Source organism: Chenopodium album, chromosome 2 (assembly GCF_948465745.1).
Source record: "Chenopodium album chromosome 2, dcCheAlbu1.1, whole genome shotgun sequence".
Classification (NCBI taxonomy): Eukaryota; Viridiplantae; Streptophyta; class Magnoliopsida; order Caryophyllales; family Amaranthaceae; genus Chenopodium; species Chenopodium album.
The window spans coordinates 27,453,612-27,473,614 of record NC_137835.1 but is presented as its reverse complement, the minus strand read 5'-3'; the positions used below and the strand labels follow the sequence as shown (position 1 = coordinate 27,473,614).

At 35.7% G+C, this 20,003-nt stretch overlaps 1 protein-coding gene across 1 annotated transcript in view; it reads left to right on the top strand.

Moving 5' to 3' along the window:
- Positions 1–19,125, top strand: part of LOC145597745 (uncharacterized) — a 29,441-nt gene extending 10,316 nt beyond the window's left edge. The window contains exons 5-7 of the mRNA XM_081653990.1: positions 5,360–5,499; positions 5,933–5,968; positions 17,492–19,125. Of these exons, the coding sequence (XP_081510116.1) occupies positions 5,360–5,499; positions 5,933–5,968; positions 17,492–18,400 (1,085 nt within the window). The 3' untranslated portion in view covers positions 18,401–19,125. The remainder of the gene's footprint in view (positions 1–5,359; positions 5,500–5,932; positions 5,969–17,491) is intronic.
- The last annotated feature ends 878 nt before the right edge of the window (positions 19,126–20,003 follow it).

The window sequence follows — 20,003 nt, the reverse complement described above, 5'->3', positions numbered from 1 at the left end:
GAAATAAAGCTCGTGGAGCCTGCCGTAAACCATAAATCGAACGAGTTTACCTGGTACTAGCAGCTTTATCGGGGAATTTCTCATCTTAGTAGGAGCTTTCCAAAGAAATAGCTTAGTAGTGCCACCGTCAAGTATAGGTATAGCGCGAGAAGGTGTCTCAAGCTGGTAGGGGTTCACCACTTCCTGATGAAAGGGAACGCACTTTGTTTCGTTTCCGGGTTTATGGATTGGATTCCTAAGTAGAACGAAAAGGAAGATTTATCTTTTTGGAGACCCACATTCTACCGAACTGAACTAAGAGCCCTGCCACCTCTTGGCAAAGTAGGCTGATGGGCAAGCTCCCTCCTGTCGCAACGGTGCGGGGCGTCAGAGGCTGGACGATTGCTTCCATTACTGACCAGAAAGACACCAAATTCTCCTTTAGGTGCTTCAACTGCGGTATAGGTAGAAGGAGACATAATATCTTCTTTTACTACTGCTGGAGGATTCCTTGAACTAGGTGAAGAACAAGTAGAGGACTTTTGCGACTTCCCGGCACGTTTCCAAAGACTTTAAACTCATGGTAAGTTGGTAACAAAAGCTCTAAAATTTACAATAATACACAAAATAAACAATTAATTATTTAATTATCTAAACAATCTAATAATTGTTATTTTCAATTTTTAAAGTCTATACTAGTTATAACATTACGACTTGACTACTTCTCTAAATCTATAATTCTATTGCAAAAAATTATATTACACATAAAAGAAAAATCCCAAGTCCCCAATAAACACATATTTGAAGATATAAACTTCTTCTAATTATCAATAAAAAGACCAAGTAAAAATTTAAAATTCTAAGTATCTACAACTCAATTTGTCAACAATTCAAATATACAACAATATATCAAAACCAACTAAACAAATCAGTAATTAATCTTATTATCACTAAATAAGAAAGGTTCATATTTAGTTTTTTGAATGTTAGTCTGAAATTTGAATGTAAGGTGGGAAAAAAAAAAATGAGGGCAATAGGAATCGAACCCTAACCTATGAGATTCTCGCTGCTCTACAATCAGCTCCTTACCTTTGCGCCAAACTTACACAATAGAATACTTATCTCACATAAATTCTTTTAAACCTTTTTTTTTTTTTTTTAAAAATTTTTTTTTTTACAAAATTAAAACTTATAATTTTTTTTCCAAAAAATCCGTGGGTTCAATGAACCCCCTTGAACCCCCCCTAGATCCGCTCCTAGCTCCAAGGACTTTTGCACCTCGTGCCTTTTAAAACTAAGTCTAATTCTAACAAGACTAAGTAAAATATATTTGGAATAAAGTGAGTAAGAGTTCAGGTTCTTGGTGGTAAACTTCTGTGATTCAAACTCATTTTCACTTCACAGTTCACATTACTTTCTTTTCCCTCTTGGCACCCCAACCCTCACCACCTCCCTGCCATTTGACCAAAGCACTACCACATCATGTGACTTCCTCAGTCACCAAATTAACCCCATCCCTATTTGAATGTCAGCACCTTCATCACCAGATCTTATATGATTGTATTTTGCTATCGAGTTTTCTCTAGTAAAAAATTTAACGGTGCTTAATACCTTGCTGCGAATTTCTGCTATAAATGACTTCATTTTATGATGGAAGTTTGTGTTTAAGATTGGCCCATTTCCCATTCTGTTATCCCATCTCAAGCCCTTTCCCATCTGCCATTTTCTACGTACAACTATGTAAACTACCTCTCCTTTTCTCTTTAATGTCATTATGCTCTAATTAACTGTTAATTATTAAAATTGTTATTAATATCCAATTTTAGCCGTAACTAACCCTTTAGAAGAATTTTGGATCCTTAATAAGTAAAGCTATGTTACAGGGACTTGCCAGCTTTCATGCCATAACTGTGATAACATGACATGGTGTGGATATGTGTGAAATTTGTGTCAGACCCAGCACTGTGCACTTGGGATAAACAACACAGAAGTTAGAGGGAGAAGTGAATTTAATCCAAATTGTATATAGGGACCAAACCGTAAAGCCTAGATTGCAATGGGTTATAGAAGACATTTACTAAGCTGAGGAAGATTGGGATTTTGCTCGCCTGAGTTATGTGTTATGTGATTCCACTGGTGAATTCACCGGTACATTGTTGCATGTTGTAGCGTAATATTAGAGAGAAATAGGTAGAAGGAGCATTAACTATTTCCTGTTATCTTGGGGTAGGAACTAGGAAGTGTTTAATAATTACAAAAAAAAAAAAAAAGAAAAAAAAAAAAGAAAAAAAATAGAAAGAGAGAGAGAGAGAAAAAGAAGGGAGCAATACACTATGCATCTTGCTGGCCAGCTAGCTAATACTTAAAACTAAATCTTTAAATATAACCATCTCCACCATGAAATTGTCCCGTTGGCAGCACCTATTTTTTTCTCCCCTTTTTAGCACCCTTCCCCATTTTGTCTTCTATTGTTTTACTTCTTTTTTTTTAATTTTCTTTTTTTTTTTCCTTGCACTCCTCCTGCCTTACATTTTTTATATGTTACAATATATATGTGTGGCCTTATATCTGACTCCAGATCTCAGACAAAGTCCTTGTGTCTTGTTTTTTTTGGAATTGTCACACCAGACCCTTTGATCCCCATACCTGACAAGGCGTGTCCCGGTAACACAGAATTAAAAATTCTTTCTTAACTTACACAATTAAGAAGTCTTCCTCTCTCTCTCTCTATATATATATAAACAACAGCAACAACAAAGCCTTAGTCGGTTAGTCCCAATATGATTTGGGGTTGGCTAACATGATAAGGAACTGTACGATATAAAAAGGGACATAGCAAAATAGTCAATTAAAGGAGTTTGAAAAAAGGTGAGTAAAGTGGGGAAAAGAAAGAGCATTTAAGAAAAATCAAGGGAATTTTCAAAGAGAACAAAAAAAATAAAATATAATAAAGTTTTGAAGAGGTGATTAAAACGTTTAGAGTAAAAAAAAAAACATAATGGTTTGAGAAAACTTGAGCAAAGTCTACAATGTAACCTAAAAATTTTAATCTACTTCCTCCGTCAACTATTATTTGCAACATTTACCAAAAAAAGAAGCTAACAATTAATTACAACAAACTTATGGTCTGTTTGGTAACCAGAAATTCTGGATTTGGCCAATTATGTTGTTTGGATGTACTTAGAATTTGGGAATTGAAATTGGCCAAATCCAAGATTATAAAGACATGAGTATATTTTGATATATTGAAATTGCAATCCTAAACCTGTCATTTCAAATTTTAATATTCAACGAAAAAGCCCAACTCTCTTTCTCTCCTATGCCGTACAACAGTTTTCATCCGCTTCCCCAATATTTTCTCTCTCTTAGGGTTCTTCACCATTGAAACATACACAAGTTCTCTCTCCCCTCCATTGAAGCGAGCTTCGAATTTCTTGCTTGACCATAGAGTGTACCTTATTTAAAATAGCTGAAACTTGATCGACCAATTTCTGAAATTTGCTCGACCAATTTCTGAAATTTGCAGCAGCTCTTCGAATTCCCCATTGAAGCGGCGCACGAGCTTTTTCTCTCTATTGAACCAACATTGCAACTTGATACCAACATTGCAGCAAGTAAAGCGAATTTGGGGATTTAAGAATGAGGAGGAGAAAGAAAAAATTGGGGAAGAGGATGAAACTTTGGGAATTTAAGATTTGGCAGAGGAAGAGATGAAAATTTGGGAATTGAAGTTTGTACAGGAGAGGGAAAGGAAATTTGTGTGAGTTAAAAGTGTAATTTCATTTGCTTAATTCAAAATTTCACTCATCTCCAAACATAGGTTAGAATTTAAAATTCTGGAAATGAAATTCTGATATTTCCCAAACACCCAATATTGAAATTGAATATTAAGATTTCAAATTCTAAAATTCAATTTCAACATTTGAAATGAATATCATGTTTCCAAACACAACCTTAGTTATTTCCTATTGTAGTAACTTTTTCGGTTAAAATAACCAAAATACCCTCATTTAAAATTCATTAACACATAATACCACACATAATTACAAATCCTTATAACCCTAATCTGAATTAATTATCTAAACCTTCCCACCCAAATAATCAGATTATCTCTCAATTTCTTCTCCCTCTTCATCTTTCATTTCATCTTCTTCATCTCTCATAATCAAATTGCCGACCATCCGGTTCGTGATCGGTGGTTAGTGGGATTTGGTGTGTTGTCAATGATTATGGTGGTTCGTGGGGAGTGGTTTTGGTTGTTTGTGGAAGGGTTTTAGTGATTCGTTGGTGGTTTTGGGTTCGTGGTTGGGTTTCATGGGCTTTGGTGGTGGTTTTGAATTTTGGTGGTTCTGGGTTTTGGTGTTTGTGGTGTTGGTTATAGGTTTTGTGGTTCTGGGTTTGGTGGTTTTTGGTGGTGGTTCTGGAATTCTAGGTTTCGACGATTTTTGTTTTTTTTAGTTGGATTAATATTTAAGTACATGCCCATATGGTTCCATAATCATGCTTAAAAACTTTTTCCTACGAGTCTGCGCGGACCCCCTTTGTTGCAAATAATAGTTAATAGACGAAGTATTATATTCAAGAATGGAGTTTGCTAGATTAATTTAGTTTTCGAAGAGCATATATGGGAATTATATGATGTTTAGGAAGATGACTAATGAAGATCATGAGAATATGCATATGGAAATCCTCGGCTTTTCGGTCAAAAGAAAAAGAAAGTTTAGAGAGGGAAAGGGATGAAGGTGGAAGAAAGGAAAGGAGGAAGTAGCAAAAAACCCAATTTCGGATAGGTGTAAATTTTTACGATTAATTGATCCTGACATTGACGAAAGCATGAATCATTGTTAGACTCATTTAACTAGTCACTTCTTGTCTTTCTACCCCCACCTACCCCCTAAAAATTGTACCTCCTCCGCTCTCTGTTAAATTGTAACATTTTCCTTCTAAGGAATCTGCAAATTAATTGTAACATTGTTTTATTTGGCTAGTAGTTCTCTGTAACTCTCATTACATGGTACTTTTTCTCTTCTTTTTTTTTTATTTTAGTCTCATTGCTCCTTATAAATTGTGCATCCTTCCTTTGTAGCAATTAAAAGGGGATGAAGTATAAAATAACTCCAACAATGGGTATAATTTTAAGATTTTTTTTTGCTTGTGTTTATTGTTGTTATTCTTCCTTTCTCTTTCCCTTCCCTCTTGGAGTGTTTTTTTTTTTTTTTTTTTTTTTTTTTTTTTCATTGCTGGTAGGTAGGGGAATGGTGGCGGGGTAAGGAGAATATATATATCCAATGCTTCTTATTGAAGGTTGAAATCCCCAATTATGGAATTGTGCCAATGGAATATCATATGCATTGACAATTCTTCTTTTCTTTTGGATCAGGTATTCAACCAGGGACTGGTATGACAGATGAGATGGAGGAGCAGGAACATGCCCTTAAGCAATGTGTCGGACAACTTGAAGGTGCAGAAGCCATCCGGGTAACTCTAGTTTCGTTGCTTAAAGAAGCGGTTCAGGAGCAAGTATGTTATCACTTACCTCTGATATCAATTTTCTTTGTGACTGTTAAATATGTAAGAGACTAATAGCAATAGGTAGAAAAAGGAATATTCATATGTTTTATGTGTGTGACAGTCTTATCATAAAGGGACAGTCTTGCTTTCTGGGCTACCTAAGTCTAGAATTGGTCATGATTTTTGTCATCATCAGTGTCCTAGAAAAGGTATTTACTTTAATAGTGACCTTACAATTTGAGATGCAATTAAAAGCAGGAGAGTTTTTTGGTTGGGTAGGAATTTTAGAGCATTAATGAATTGAAAGTAAATTTCCTAGGAATACCACCAAAACCTTTGCACTAAGGGTAGTTGAAAGGATTCCAGGGTTTCCTGCATTTATTTGTTGTTTTTGTAGTTTATGGTCCTATGATACCTCTTCCTAATAGTTTTAATCTTTCAGGAATTGCAGCTGCAGACTCTACGGCGTCAATTACAGGTAAAGTTCTTCTTCCCTTCTGAGGGCACTTCTGTTATATCTCCCATGACTGTTATTTGCTAAACGTTCTCTTCATGAGTATGAATTTATGATACATTTGTGTGTCACATCTTTTTTGCTCAACCTACCAAAACTCTTTAATGGTGACAATGGACCATGTGACCCTACATAACCTTTTTCATGTACCCTCCCTTAGAGTGGGAACCCATTACAACAATAATGGCAGCTTAAACTTAACCTGTTTATTTATTTAATTTTTTTTCTGGCCTACTTAACAGAGATAAGTGTTGTTGAAGGATTCTTGCCCCTATTGACCAAATTTCAGTGACTATAGCTGTCTATACACCTGTGCTGACACAGTATTGCTTGCTGATTAGACATGCAAAACTGACCCAATCTTAAATGGTCTGACATAGACCCAACCCAACCTAACTTGAGATTGGATAACTCCATTTTGACTCTAACCCTCAAACTGATTTAATTATTAAAGTATCTTCTACTGTGAACTATTACACAATGGACCTTAAACTACTCATCATCATACCTTAACTTATATAACATGAACCAAACCTGATTCAAATGACTTGTTTGCTATCTTACCTGTGAATCTGTGATGATGTGTTGTAAAGTGTGCCTAAATATAGAGTGTACCTATTTCGATTGCCTTATATTAGTTGAAATTTTTTCTTTTACAAGGTATTATATACTCCCTGCATCCTTATTTTTTGCCCCTTTGCAAATTAATGGGTCAAACTTTAAAACTTTTGACCATTAATTGTCATTAATCTATAAGTGATTTTATAGTCATGTGGGTTCTTGTTGGATTCGTCTCATTGTATATATATTTTATAATAATATCAAGTTTTTATAATTTTTACCTAGATAGAAATAGAAATATGTACGCTTTAAGATGTGGGTCTTGGATGCCATTGAAAGTTAAATGGGGCAAAAAAAAAAAAAAAAAAAAAAAAATAGGGACAGAGGGTGTAATATGTTATTCTTTGTACAATATAATGTTTCAGTCTTTTCTTATAATCTATATAAATGTCCGTCATTGGTTGATGATAAGCAATGTTTCTATGGTCCTTAAATGGCTAAATAATACAACAATCCCTTCAATTTTACGCTTTCCTTTTTTTCATATATTCCAAAATAATTTTTCCACTTGTACTTTGGAAAGCTTCCATCATTATTTAATCTTCCTTTTCTTTATATCTCAATGTTTGGAATTTATACTTCCTCCGTTTTTTAATAGTTGCAATACACTTTTTCACGGTATTTAAGGTATGTCGGGTTCATATGATTTAATACACTTTAAAATGGGGTGAGTGGTTGTTAGGAGTGTAAGTTAGTGGGCCATGTGCTTTAAATAAGGGAAATAGTATAGCTTTCCCTAAAATAACTTTCCATTTATGGTGTGTTGCAAGTATTGTGACATTTCTATTTTAGGGAAGTGTTGCAAGTATTAAAAAACAAAGGAAGTACTATATACACACACTCTTTTGACTGTCTTTATTTATTTATATGTTTGGAAAAATATAATTGAAGATATTAAGAAAATAAATTTTCATTAGCAAGTATGGAATCCGTAAAATTGCATTATATAGAACAATGGAAGTACATCTCTCTTTCCTTTGTAAAAAGTTAAAGCCACTCAATCACACGTAATATAAAGATTCATACTATCGTTTATCACATCTTTATTTTTCATAAAATAATACTGTATACATTTTCATGTCTACTTTTTCAATAATATAATGATTTATAACCACATAAGCTATGAAAGGGGGATTATAACTATGTCTATAAATCCTTTGACTTTGCTTTCAAATTCCCAAAAATACAATTCCCAAATATATTTTATTCTCATCCGAAATAATAATAATAATACTGCTAAAACCTTGTTGATTATTATTTTATAGTAATAATAGTAATTACCGTAGAATATAGTTGAACAATCAAACAATGCTAACAAAATCTACAATATTCAAATAAAATCAATTAGTAACCTAAGCACAAAATATCAAGAGGCTAATGTAACATCATAAAAGTTAATGTTACATATATGGGTATCATATAATACATCATAAAATTCCAAAAGATAATGTTTGATTGCCTTATAAATAAACTCCAAAACAAGGACGAGAAGAAAAGTGAATTGTCTAATTATAGACTGCTAGTTTGCTTACAGGGGCACTGCATGATTAGATTTTGATGCAAGATGAAATTAAATTTTCATATGGTATGTTTGGGATGTAGGATTTAATTTAAAATTCTAAAATTGGACCAAATAAAGTGTTTGGCAAAACAAAAAAAATTGTAATTAGATTTCATTCAAACACATGACACTTTAAAACATTCTTTAGATTTGTGAGGCACACCTTATCTCCCTCCTTTCCACTCTTATTTTTCTGTGTCTTTTATTTGTGGCTAGGATACGAACCTCTATAGCTATATGAAACGAAATTTTATTTGTTTATCAATGGTGGTTATGGATTGATAAACTGATGGGTGAAATATGGAGTTTAAGTTTAAAAGGAGGAAACTACCATGCTTGATTAATAATGTTTTTTACTGTAGTTGTAGGCTAAGGATTATTTTAATGCTGCACCATTCCTCACTACTCCCTCTTTCTCTATACTACCCAGAATTAATTTTCTTTCTTCCTTTTAAGGGCAAAGTGAATGGTTGCCAATTTACTCTCCTCCTTCTCATCTATGGCGAACTCTATGCCCACTTATGACCATGATCTCCCATAAGTTATGTGGACATAGTTTTTCTCTCCTACTTAGGCTTGTTCACTTCACCTATAAAAATAATATTCAGTAAAAGTTATTTCAATTCCGTAAAAATAATTTCAATTCAGTAAAAATGATTTACTACCTCCGTTAAATGTTTTCTGCAACTTTGGGAGGGTTTGTGGTTCACGAAGCAAAATTTGATAAAGGTAATTAATGTATTTTAGGGGTATGTAATTAAAGTGGAGAGAGAATATTTGAATATTTAATCAACCACCCACTACCACCCCAAGACCAGCCAACACCACCCACTGCCACCACCAAGACCAGCCAACAGTCCCATTGCCTTCACCAACACCACCGCCGCGGCAGCGCCTTTACCAACACCACCGCCGCCCTCAACGCCGTTTTCACCACCACCACTACCACCCCACAATACCACCAAGAAACCACGAAACCCCCACCATCATCATTTTAGATCCGACGGATTCCACCACCACCACCACCATTCTCACGAAACCCCATAAACCACCATCAGCCCCACGAAACCACTACCAACCCATAGATCCGACGGAAACCACCACCACCATTCTCAAACCACGAAACCCCCCATGAAACCCTCCACGAAACCCCACGAAACCCCCTACGAAAACCCCTACGAAACCATGAAAACCACACGAAACCCCCCACAAAACCCACATTAGCCCCACGAAACCACCACCACCATTCTTATGAAACCACCACCATCATAGATCCGACGGAAACCCACTACAAAATCATCACCAACAATTCAACAAACCCATCACAAATTCAATTTCTTGAAAGTTGAAGAGCAAAAGAAAAAGAGAGATAATGATATGGAAAGAGGAGAGAGAAAATATGGGGGAAGATGAAGATGAAGATGAAGGTGGTTTTGGGTTTCTTGAGTTGAAGATGAAGAGTTGATAAATTAGATTGGGTTGGTTGGGGTAAAAATTGGGTGAGAAATTAGTGATTTAAGTAAATCTAATTGTTGTTAGTAAATTGTGTTTTAATTTTTTAAATGAGGGTAAAATTGACATTTGACTAGTGTTTTTTTTACTAAAAGAGGAAAGAAATATTTTTGTTGCACATAATGTTTAGTGGACTAAAATAGTAAAAGTTGCAGATAACATTTAACGGAGGTAGTAGTAATTTTAAAGAACTATAATAAGGAATTAGTAAGAAAAATTTCACTTCACCAAAAATAATTTCAATTCAATAAGTAAATATTAGTTCAGCAAAAATGAGGTGAAAATAAGGTGAAGTGGCTTGTACCCTACAAAGTTGTCAACAAAGAAAATAATAATAATAATAATAATAATAAAAAAAAACCCTCATCCGTGAAAAGATACCATTGCATACCCATTTTCTTATTGTGGTTATGACTCTTGAATCATCTCTTTTTTTTATTATCTCTCTTCATGCCCACATAAAATGGGAACCAATGGCCTTACTTTAAATGAAACTTCAACTATTAGTGCCATAAGATTTCTCAATTCTAGAATTTATAACTTTATGATTCAAAAACACAATGTGAATTTGAAATTAATCAATTACGATTCCATAATTGAATTCCATTATTTCAAATGAAAGTTAAGTTCCCAAACGCACTCTTAGGGTAATAGGATTTGGATTTGACGTGTATAGATGGAAGGATTATCATCTATTTTGCGATGATTTCCATAAGAAGTATAATTGTTTAATGTAATTATAGCCAATTTGATAACCGAGCGAAGTAAATAAAGGTCATATTGTTTCCATATGAACAACTCATATGATAAAGCTTTTAATTTATTTCTTAATATGGGTATCAGTGATGGAGATAAGTCTTTTTTTGTTGTAATGTAGAACCCTCATGCTTAAGACTTAGAGAAAACAAACGGATGCAATATTTTTCTAAATAAGTGGGTATAATAATTTTTTCATAAGACGGGAATTAAGTGTTTTATTGTATATAGATTAGGGTTCACATACTTGCCAAAATCATAAATGTAGATTAAGTAAAAAAAACAAAGTTGCTTAGAAATTAAAGATAACTTCATATGTACTACCCCCTCTTCTTTTTATTAATTATGTTTGGAAATCTTTATTTTGTGGAGAGAAAAAGTTAGAACTATGAAGAACCTTTATTATTTATTGAAAATAACATATACATATGTAACATTAGTAAATTCTTGTTATTAAATAGGAAAATTTAACAACAAACCAACCTTTGCTCCATTCTCCCAAAATGAACCAACCTTTAAATCTGACCCAAAATAAACACAAGTTTGTATTTTTTTCTCTCGTAGTAAACCTTAAAAACTTGTGACCTGAATAACCGGTCACTTTTTTATTTTCCATTTATTATCTTTTTTAAATAAATAAAATAAAATAAAATTAAAATAATTAAAAAAAACTCAAACCCCCAATCCACTGCTAGCCACCCCTCCTCCCTCCGTCTGTCGGCAACCACCCCCAGTGCCGGCAACCCCACCCTCGAACCCTAAATCACCTTCTCGAAACCACCCTCATACGCCACAATTCACCCCTTAATTATACACCAATCACCACCACTTTGCCGCAATAGTCCACATCCCCTGCCTTACCACCATTCACCACATACTCCTCCAGCCACAACCCAAAATCGCCACCAATCACACCCAACAACACCGACACATCTTTCACACCAATACCTCATCAATATTGCAGCCACGCAACAGCCTACATAGTCAACGCTCAACCTGCAACGGACTCCCTTATAAGGCTGTAATCATCGTTGTTGATTTTATAACACCTCAACCCGCCGGCTAGCAACACCTCAACTTGCAACCCGCAATCTGTCGCCGGCTAGCAACACTGCCCGTCCCTCAACGTTGTTGATGAAGAGTTTGATTAGGGATTGTGAGATTGGTGGTGGAGTTGCGCTGGGAAGAGACATAGGTGGTGGGTGGCGATTGTTGTTGAGGTGAGGCAGGGGTTGCGGGTCTTGGCGGTTGTAGGTGTGGGCTGCTGGTGCTGCTTTGTTTGTGCGACGGGTGGAGATTGTGGTTGTTGGTAAGTGATGGTGGTTTTGGTGGCAAGAGGTGGTGAAGGTTAAGGTGTGGGTATAGCAAGCACCGACGACTAGAAGAGGGGGGTTTTGGGCGGGCCGGCACCGGGGGTAGGGTCAGGCTTCGAGTGGATAGTAGTGAGGTGGTTGGCATGTGGAAGGGTGTTTGGTGTTTTTTTTTTTTTGTTTTTGTTTTTGTTTTTTTGTGTAAAAATTAAAAAAAAAAAGCCTTGACCAATGATTTAATGACACGTGGATTTTTACCTAATATAACAGGTAAGGTGACCTGTTGGGCTCATTTTGGGAGAATAAAGGCAAAATTGTGTTTATTTTGGGCAGATTTAAAGGTTGGATTATTTTGGGAGAATGGAGCCAAGGTTGGTTTATTGTTAAATTTTCCTATTAAATATGAACTTAATGGTGGAAATTAGAGGACAGTCTTGAAAGGCAATAATTTTTAAATAGAAAGGCAATGGTTTTTAAATTTTATCTGACTAGCAATGATCCTAATACCTTAGTTTAAAATTGGTTTAAACCTTAACAAAGTTTTCTTCAAATAAATCTAAGATTTTATTTCAGTCTAACTAAAATAATTGACCCATGATAAAAATATGTAAGAAAAGCAAATGAACCACGATAGCTCATTAACCAATTAATACAACTCTAGATGCCCAAGACCCCATATTTAGTATGATTAAATGCTTCATAATCTAAAAATTTGTAAAAACTTCTACTTTTAAAGTAATGCAAAATCAAGAGAGTACCTTCATAAAGCAATACTGATAGTTATAAGGAGTATTGATTCTCATCTTTCCGTTGCCTTCAAGTTTCATCGGAGGACATGGCACCAAGTCACTAGCATCATTGTGCAAAATTCCTTGGAAAGTACCATAATTCTTCCCATGCAATCTTGAAAGTCCCTTCCTCGATTGGCTCATTTCACCTCTTGGATCATTGAAGATCGTCTAAAAGCATTCAAATACAAGAAAACATTGTATGATTATATTTAAGTTATGGAAATTTTGTCAGAAAAAACCATTTATAACAACTATTTTGTTGGAAAAACCTTTTAAAAATTTTTTGGCAAGGAGAAACCACATTGTAAAATATTTTTGTTGAAGACAACTTGAGATCTCTAATCGCATAATTAATCACTAATTTACCGTTAATTCTTCTAATTAGTCATAACTTTCACTAACTATTTAATAATTAAATTGATTTATAAACTAAATCAAAAACCACCCTCACCACCACCACTCAACCACCCCCACCTTCTCCCCCCCCCCCATGGCAGCAACCCCTCCCTCCCAGCCTCCACCATCCCCAGCCGTCGCCTAAAATCCCTCACCCCTGCCGAACTGACCCCCTCCCTCTCCCCTTTACCCTGTTCCCTCGCCGACCACCCTCATCCGAAAAACCACCCACCAATACCACCTTCTTCCATAACCACAACCCAGAAACTACCCCAACTCCAACCCGAGGAGTGGGAAAGTCTGCCGGAAAAGCGCCGCCGAATGAAGGAATATAGGAAGAAAAGAAGGAGAGAGAAAATTAGATGAACATAATCGTGACAATAGCTTTAACAATTGAACAATGTTGAATTGGGGAAGAAGAGGAGAGCGAAAATGGTGAATTGGGGAAGAAGAGGAGAGTGAAAATGGTGAATTGGGGAAGAAGAGGAGAGACATAAAGAGAAAGAGTAATTAGAAAAATGGTGAATTGGGTTCTGGAGGAAGGTGTGGTCGGCGAGGGTGAAGGGGAAAGGGAGGGAGGGGGTGAGGGGTTCCAGGTGGTGGCTTGGGATGGGGGAGGCCGGGAGGGGGGGTGCTGCCATGGGAGGGGGAGAAGGAGAGGGTGGTTGAGTGGTGGTGGTAAGGGTGGTTTTTGTTTTTTTTTTTTTTAAAAATTTTATAAATCAATCTAATTATTAAATAATTAGTGAAAATTATGACTAATTAGAATAATTGAGGGTAAATTAGTGATTAATTGAGTGATTAGAGATATCTGGTTGTCTTCAACAAAAATATTTTACAATTTGGTTTCTCCTTGCCAAAAAAATTTTATAAGGTTTTTCCCAACAAAATAGTTGTTATAAATGATTTTTTCTGACAAAATTTCCTTAATTTATACATCAGAAACAATAAATTTAAACTTTAAGAGGATTATATTTGTCATTTGCTCATTTGGGGGCATGGTAATAAATCTTGGTAGTATCTTAGCATTGCGACCGAATTTTAAAGTATTTCGAGTTTACTACAACTCAGATATTAGGGGGCCGCAACAACCATAGTTGTTATTCGACCAATACTGCGATTGGAATCACATCCAAGATATAATACTTCCTCCGCTCTAATAATATTGCAACAATGGACTTTTAGCACTATTCATCACTCTTGTTTGACCATACAATATGATTTATACGTTAAACAAAATATAGTCATGTGGGATCTTGTTAGATTAGTCTCTTAAAATGGTTTCATAATATCAACTTTTTATAATTTACTCTTATAGAATTATAGATATTTAACATGTAAAATGTGCATTGGGATGCGTAATTTCACCCTTGTAATATTAATAGGACGGAGGAAGTACATGTATGAGGGTGCTCCAAAGATAAATGACCAAATACTATTTATAGAAGAATGTATTATTTGCATGGTACATCGAACATATAATGGGCAACCCTCATGTTGGGGTGGTTGGGTTTGGGCATCATTTTCCCCCTTTTCAATTCTACAAAGGAATGAAGTATTTGTACTTTTTTTTTTTCAATATATATGTTTTAGTCCATTTTTCTACTAATTTGTTTTCTATAACTATTAGTGCATTATTGTTATTTCCTTTTATAAATTTCAATTTATAGTAGGTTGTAAAAAAAAAAAAAAAAAAATTTATAGTAGATTGCAATTTTGACAAATTGTTTTTAAAGAGAATTTAAGCCTTAAAGATCTATGTAGTATAGCTATAGCCATTCAAGTCAGACCAAAGAAAATAAAAATAAAAAATCTTTGTAGTTATTAAAAATCATCTGACGACTTTTGTCTCGTAAATAGATCGGCTTATGTATAAATCCATGCATGTAAGCTATTTTCTCAAAAACCATAGTACTTATCACCTATATTATTCTGACTCTTCATTTCACCTCACGTACCCGTGTCGAACCCTCGACACTCGGATATGGGTGGGACACTTGGACACTTCATTTTAGTTCAAAATCATTTAAAATTTTCAAAAAATAGTCAAGTCGGACACTTGGACACGTATCCGTGTCGGACATGGGTACCCGAGTCCAAGTGACATAGCTTCTCACTGGGGTGCCTTGTAGTCAGATGTGTCACTAGCTTAGTTTTAGTAATACCCTTTGCTGTTATTATCATTTGATCTAGGAAATTTTGCCCTTTGGTGTCGTGCGTTTGCCATAATTACATTTTGGTGCTTTATATTTCACTAATTCCATGCGTTAAAATTTATTTCATGGAGGATCTTGTAGTTAACTGGTATTAAGAGCTTCTTTGAGTATTTCCCTTGTTCCTGTTTCGTGTTTAAATTTTTTTTGCTTGAGTTCCTAGTAGTTAGCCGCGTCAAGTGCCTTGTTAACCTACTACAATGTGTGATCAAACTGATCAATTATTTAGATGTTTCAAAGTGCTGACAAATGTCTATATGACCTACCTGATGAATCCCATCAACATTTGCATCCAATAATTTATTGCTATTGGACTCCGAAAAATCTCCCGTCTTTCTTTATTAATTATTCTCTCCATTATCAACTCCTTGTTTTTCCACCTCAATAAATCCTTTCCCCATCTATGTGAGGCCGATAAAAGACTTAAGACATCTATGAGAGGCCAAGAGTATAACAGCTGCATATACTTGATGTGTTAATCTACTTGAGAAGAGCTTAATGTTTTTGTCTTGCCATACCACCAACTATTTTGTTAGAACTTCCCTCTGCTTATGTATGCTAAAGGAGTATTTTGAGACTTCGTCTCAAAAGGGTGATTGGATGATGAGCTTTTGGTGAAGTAAAATAAAATAAAATCTATACTGAGTATTTAAAAACTCAAATCGGGAAAAATATTTGCCTCATCCTATTACACTCCCCGATCTTCTATTGCAATCCCATGTGTCACATGTCTATTTACATTTTTGATTTTATATTATATTTTTTTTTCTTAACTCTTTCATTAAACTAATACTTTTGTTTTTCAGAATACCCACAACAATCCAAACTAATTGTACTTCATCTCCCACGTACACTTCATCTCCCACGCACACTTCATCTTCATTTCCCGTCTTCACTTCTACCTTTTCCTTTTCTCTCTTTAAGTTTCCCTCCACCTTTTTTAAGCCTCATTTTGAATTCAAGTCCCAAAAATTTGGTTTCTTTAATTATGTATTCAGTTACACGTTACACACCATAATGACTAATTGGTATTTCCTCACTATCTCTCAATACAATTTCCTGTGAACAACCTGTGCATTCTACGGACAGAAAGCTAGTTATATTAGAAAGATCAACGGTGATAAGCTATTACTTGACTTCGTTATTATAAGCCTCAAATTTTCTCTAGTGGGGTAGGTCATTAGCAAGGCATGTTGCTAGCGGGTCACATCACGTCAGGGCCATGTACAAAAGTATAGTGGGTTGTTAGAAGGCTTAAACCATTTTGCAACCAATTTTCTTTCTCCTCTCTCTAAAAGTCTAAAACTCCGTCCTCCTTCACCTTATACTATGATTAGTCGATTACTATGGTTTTTAATCGTATACAACTATACAAGTATATAAACATACAAAGTATAATTTTTCCTTCATTTTTATTTTACTTTTAATTTACCTTTTTTGAAATTCATAAAAAATGGTGTCTGTACAACAGTGAAACATGTCGTTGCACCACCAAAACCACAATCATTAACACAACAGCCACAATAGCAACTCCAACACCTACCAAACTGGCTAATCTCTACATACCTCCGTGATGCTAGTGAAGCTAGTAAATGGTTAAACCTCCACTTGATGGACACTCCAGCGGGGATGTCTATGATTATGACACAATCAGGTGAGTTGACTTACAATGAGGAGACCAGAAATCCAGAGATTGGCGATGGCGGTGTTTCCTTCAGTGGCCAGAATAGCAGCAGTGGTGGCGTGTTTGAGGATCGCAACTTGGTACAAAGTCGAAGAGGAGAGAGAGAGCTATGATAATGGGCATTGTGTGTAGCCCTTTATTATTGGACTCAAATAAAGACCTTATAAAATCTTTATAAAATAAGACCCTATAAAAGCCATGTCCATTGAAATTAAAGTGCCAAAGCCCTTGCCTAAACCTTTTTCCATTTTGTATCCCTGTCCAATAACCAGGTCTACCCTCAAATTTCTGTTAGATGGCAGACTTTATGCAGTTTGGGAACTATTTGTACATCTGAACCGTTAGATTGTGTATTTGTGTTATAGTAAGGAAGTTGGGAACTTTGTGCTCGTTGGTGCTGTTGGGTCATTGCGTGTGGAATTTTATTCCCAGTACCGCAGGATTTGGAATATACTTGTATATGTAAGATGCAGATCATGCTATTAATTGTCTTTAGAAAGGCAATAGATTTTTTTTCTTCAAAAATTAAAGTTTGTTCTACATTTTTTTAAAAATGTGATTTTTATGCATTTTGTCTACAATTTTTGCTTACTTTCTTTCAAATAGTAGTTAGGCTAAGTTGGTTATATTCTTGGGGTTGCAGATTGCTCGTAGTCGAATCAATGATGTGGGAATTATGAGACCAAAGGTATTATCACATCATTCACATGATCATGGTGTATCAGCTGCACCAGTTCCTGTGTTGACTGATCCGCAGATGACAGGAGAGCTTAATAGCTCTGCTTTGCAGCCAACAAGCAGTCTTCAGATCCCTTCAAGTCAACCAATTGGCAGTAACCAGATTCCTGTTCATCAAGTCCCTCAAACTCCCACTCAACACACAACTGCTTTTGCTGCACTTGCAGCAATTGATGAAGAGAGTAAAAAAGCTGCTGCTGCAGCTGTTGCTGCTAAGCTTGCTGCCTCCACATCTTCAGCACAGATGCTTACCTCAGTCCTTTCTTCCCTTGTGGCAGAAGAAGCTGCTTCAATGAATGATAGCTTGAGAAAGGTGGGGTTTCCTGCTAACTTGTCGATGTTCTCTCCTGAAAAACGGCAGAAAATGGAACAGCCATCATCAGGAGCGGATGCTGCAAACCTTGATTCAGGTAGCTCACCCTATTTTACCCCTGTCCAGCAACCGATCTCAAGCAATCCACCCTCCCAGTCCAGCATGCAGGCTTCATTGGGCCCACCTCCCCCGCCACCACCTCCCCCAGCTATGCTACCTGCCAATCCAGTTCTGAATCAGTATACTCAGTCTGCTGGTATGATGTTAAATATGATGCCTTATGGGTTTGGTAGCAACAGTCTACCACCTCCACCTCCTTTGCCATCCCATGTTGCCATGGGCCTTGCCCGGCCACTAGCCCCACAAAGCTCACAGCCACTCCAGCCTCCTCAACAACTGTCTCAGCAGCAGAATGCAAGTGGAGGATTCTACCGGCCCCCTGGCATTGGTCTCTATGGGTCAAGCAGTCAACCATCAACACCACCTGTGCAGCGGCAGTAGCTCTATGCTGAAACTTTTGGAGGGGAGTGGATGTTTTGATATTTCTCCCGCGCGCCTGTACATTATTAGGCTCTTGTTCACTTCTAGGCTATACACCTTTTGGCACCATACTGTATTAACTGTGATGGATATTGTGTAGCATTAAGGGGTTATTTTAGTTTTTACAAAATAATTTACATTTGTAGCTTAGACATGTATCCTTTAAAAACAAGTAGCTTTTAAATCTCTTAGGTAACAACGAACATCTTAATTCTTATTTAGCCTTGTGATATTCACAGCACCGTGCCTCCGAAATCTGAGTTTAGAACACTAATGGCTCATTTGATAATCGGTTTTGAAATAATGGCAATGGGAATGAATTTATATGAAAACTTGGAAAGAAAATCAATGTTAATCCCATGATAACTCAAGATGGCAGAAATTCGAGCTTCAATGTTGCTTTTTGAGCTTTTAATGCATCGATTTTGTCAAGTAATTTAGTACTGGGCTCTTTGTGTAACTACATTGCTTTCTATAGTGAAGATTGAAGATAGAGAAAGAGGAGAGATTTAGGGGGCATTTGGTATCAACTCAGTAAAGGTAACGGAATGGAAACAAATTAGGAGGGGAAAGAATAATATATAGTGTTCTCTTTACTAGTTGTTTGGTATTACTAAGGAAACACAAACGATTACAACCAATCCGTTTCCTTTTGTTTGGCATAAAAAAGGGAAAACAAATTTTTTTTTTTTTTTTTTTTAAAAAAAAAAAAAACAAAAAACAAAATTAAAATATTAGTGGGCGACATTAATCACAATTCACAAGCTGCTTTATAATTGCTTCAACATACTCAATTTTTTTTTCCCCTCTTTTATCTTACTCCAATTTAATTACTCTTATCCAATGACCAAAATCATTAGCTTATAAAATGATGATTTAGGTCACTTTTTTCTTTTATTGATCATAAAAACACAACTACACAGATTGAAATCAGTAGACCATCAAAATTATCAACATCAAATCATATAATCGCAAAGGCAGCAATCTTCATCGATCATTATGAAATGATAGATATTATATTTAGGATAATATTTGTCGCAAATTAGGATATATTTAATGTATATTTTGTAAGTTTATCGTATCTAGGATTCCTTATCCTAGAGTTGTAAACTCTATATATTTGATCAATGGTACACACTCCAGATTGAGGAGTTTTCCCGAAATCTGACATGGTATCACAGCTTAGGTTAGATCTTGGGATCATATACAAAAATTCTCACCCTGCCGGTGGGTTAGAAAATTAAACCCACCGGCGGGATATACAAAGTTTTTTATGCTTCCGCAAACACACATATAGATTTTTTTTCTTTTCTCAAAGTTTTTTTTAGAATCTTTATGTAAACCTTGCGCCTCCTACGTAGCAATCGCGAAAGCCTCCTCCATCGTTGTTGTTGGCAATCGCATACACTACCGCCTCCCACTACTGGCAGTAACCACATCTGCCAACCTACTCCATGTGCCGCACTCTATTTCCACCTCCCCATGACCAACAATGATTCTTACATTGCCTTATTGGTTTTTTTTTTTACACATAATCACATAGATTTTGTTTTGGTGGTGGTAT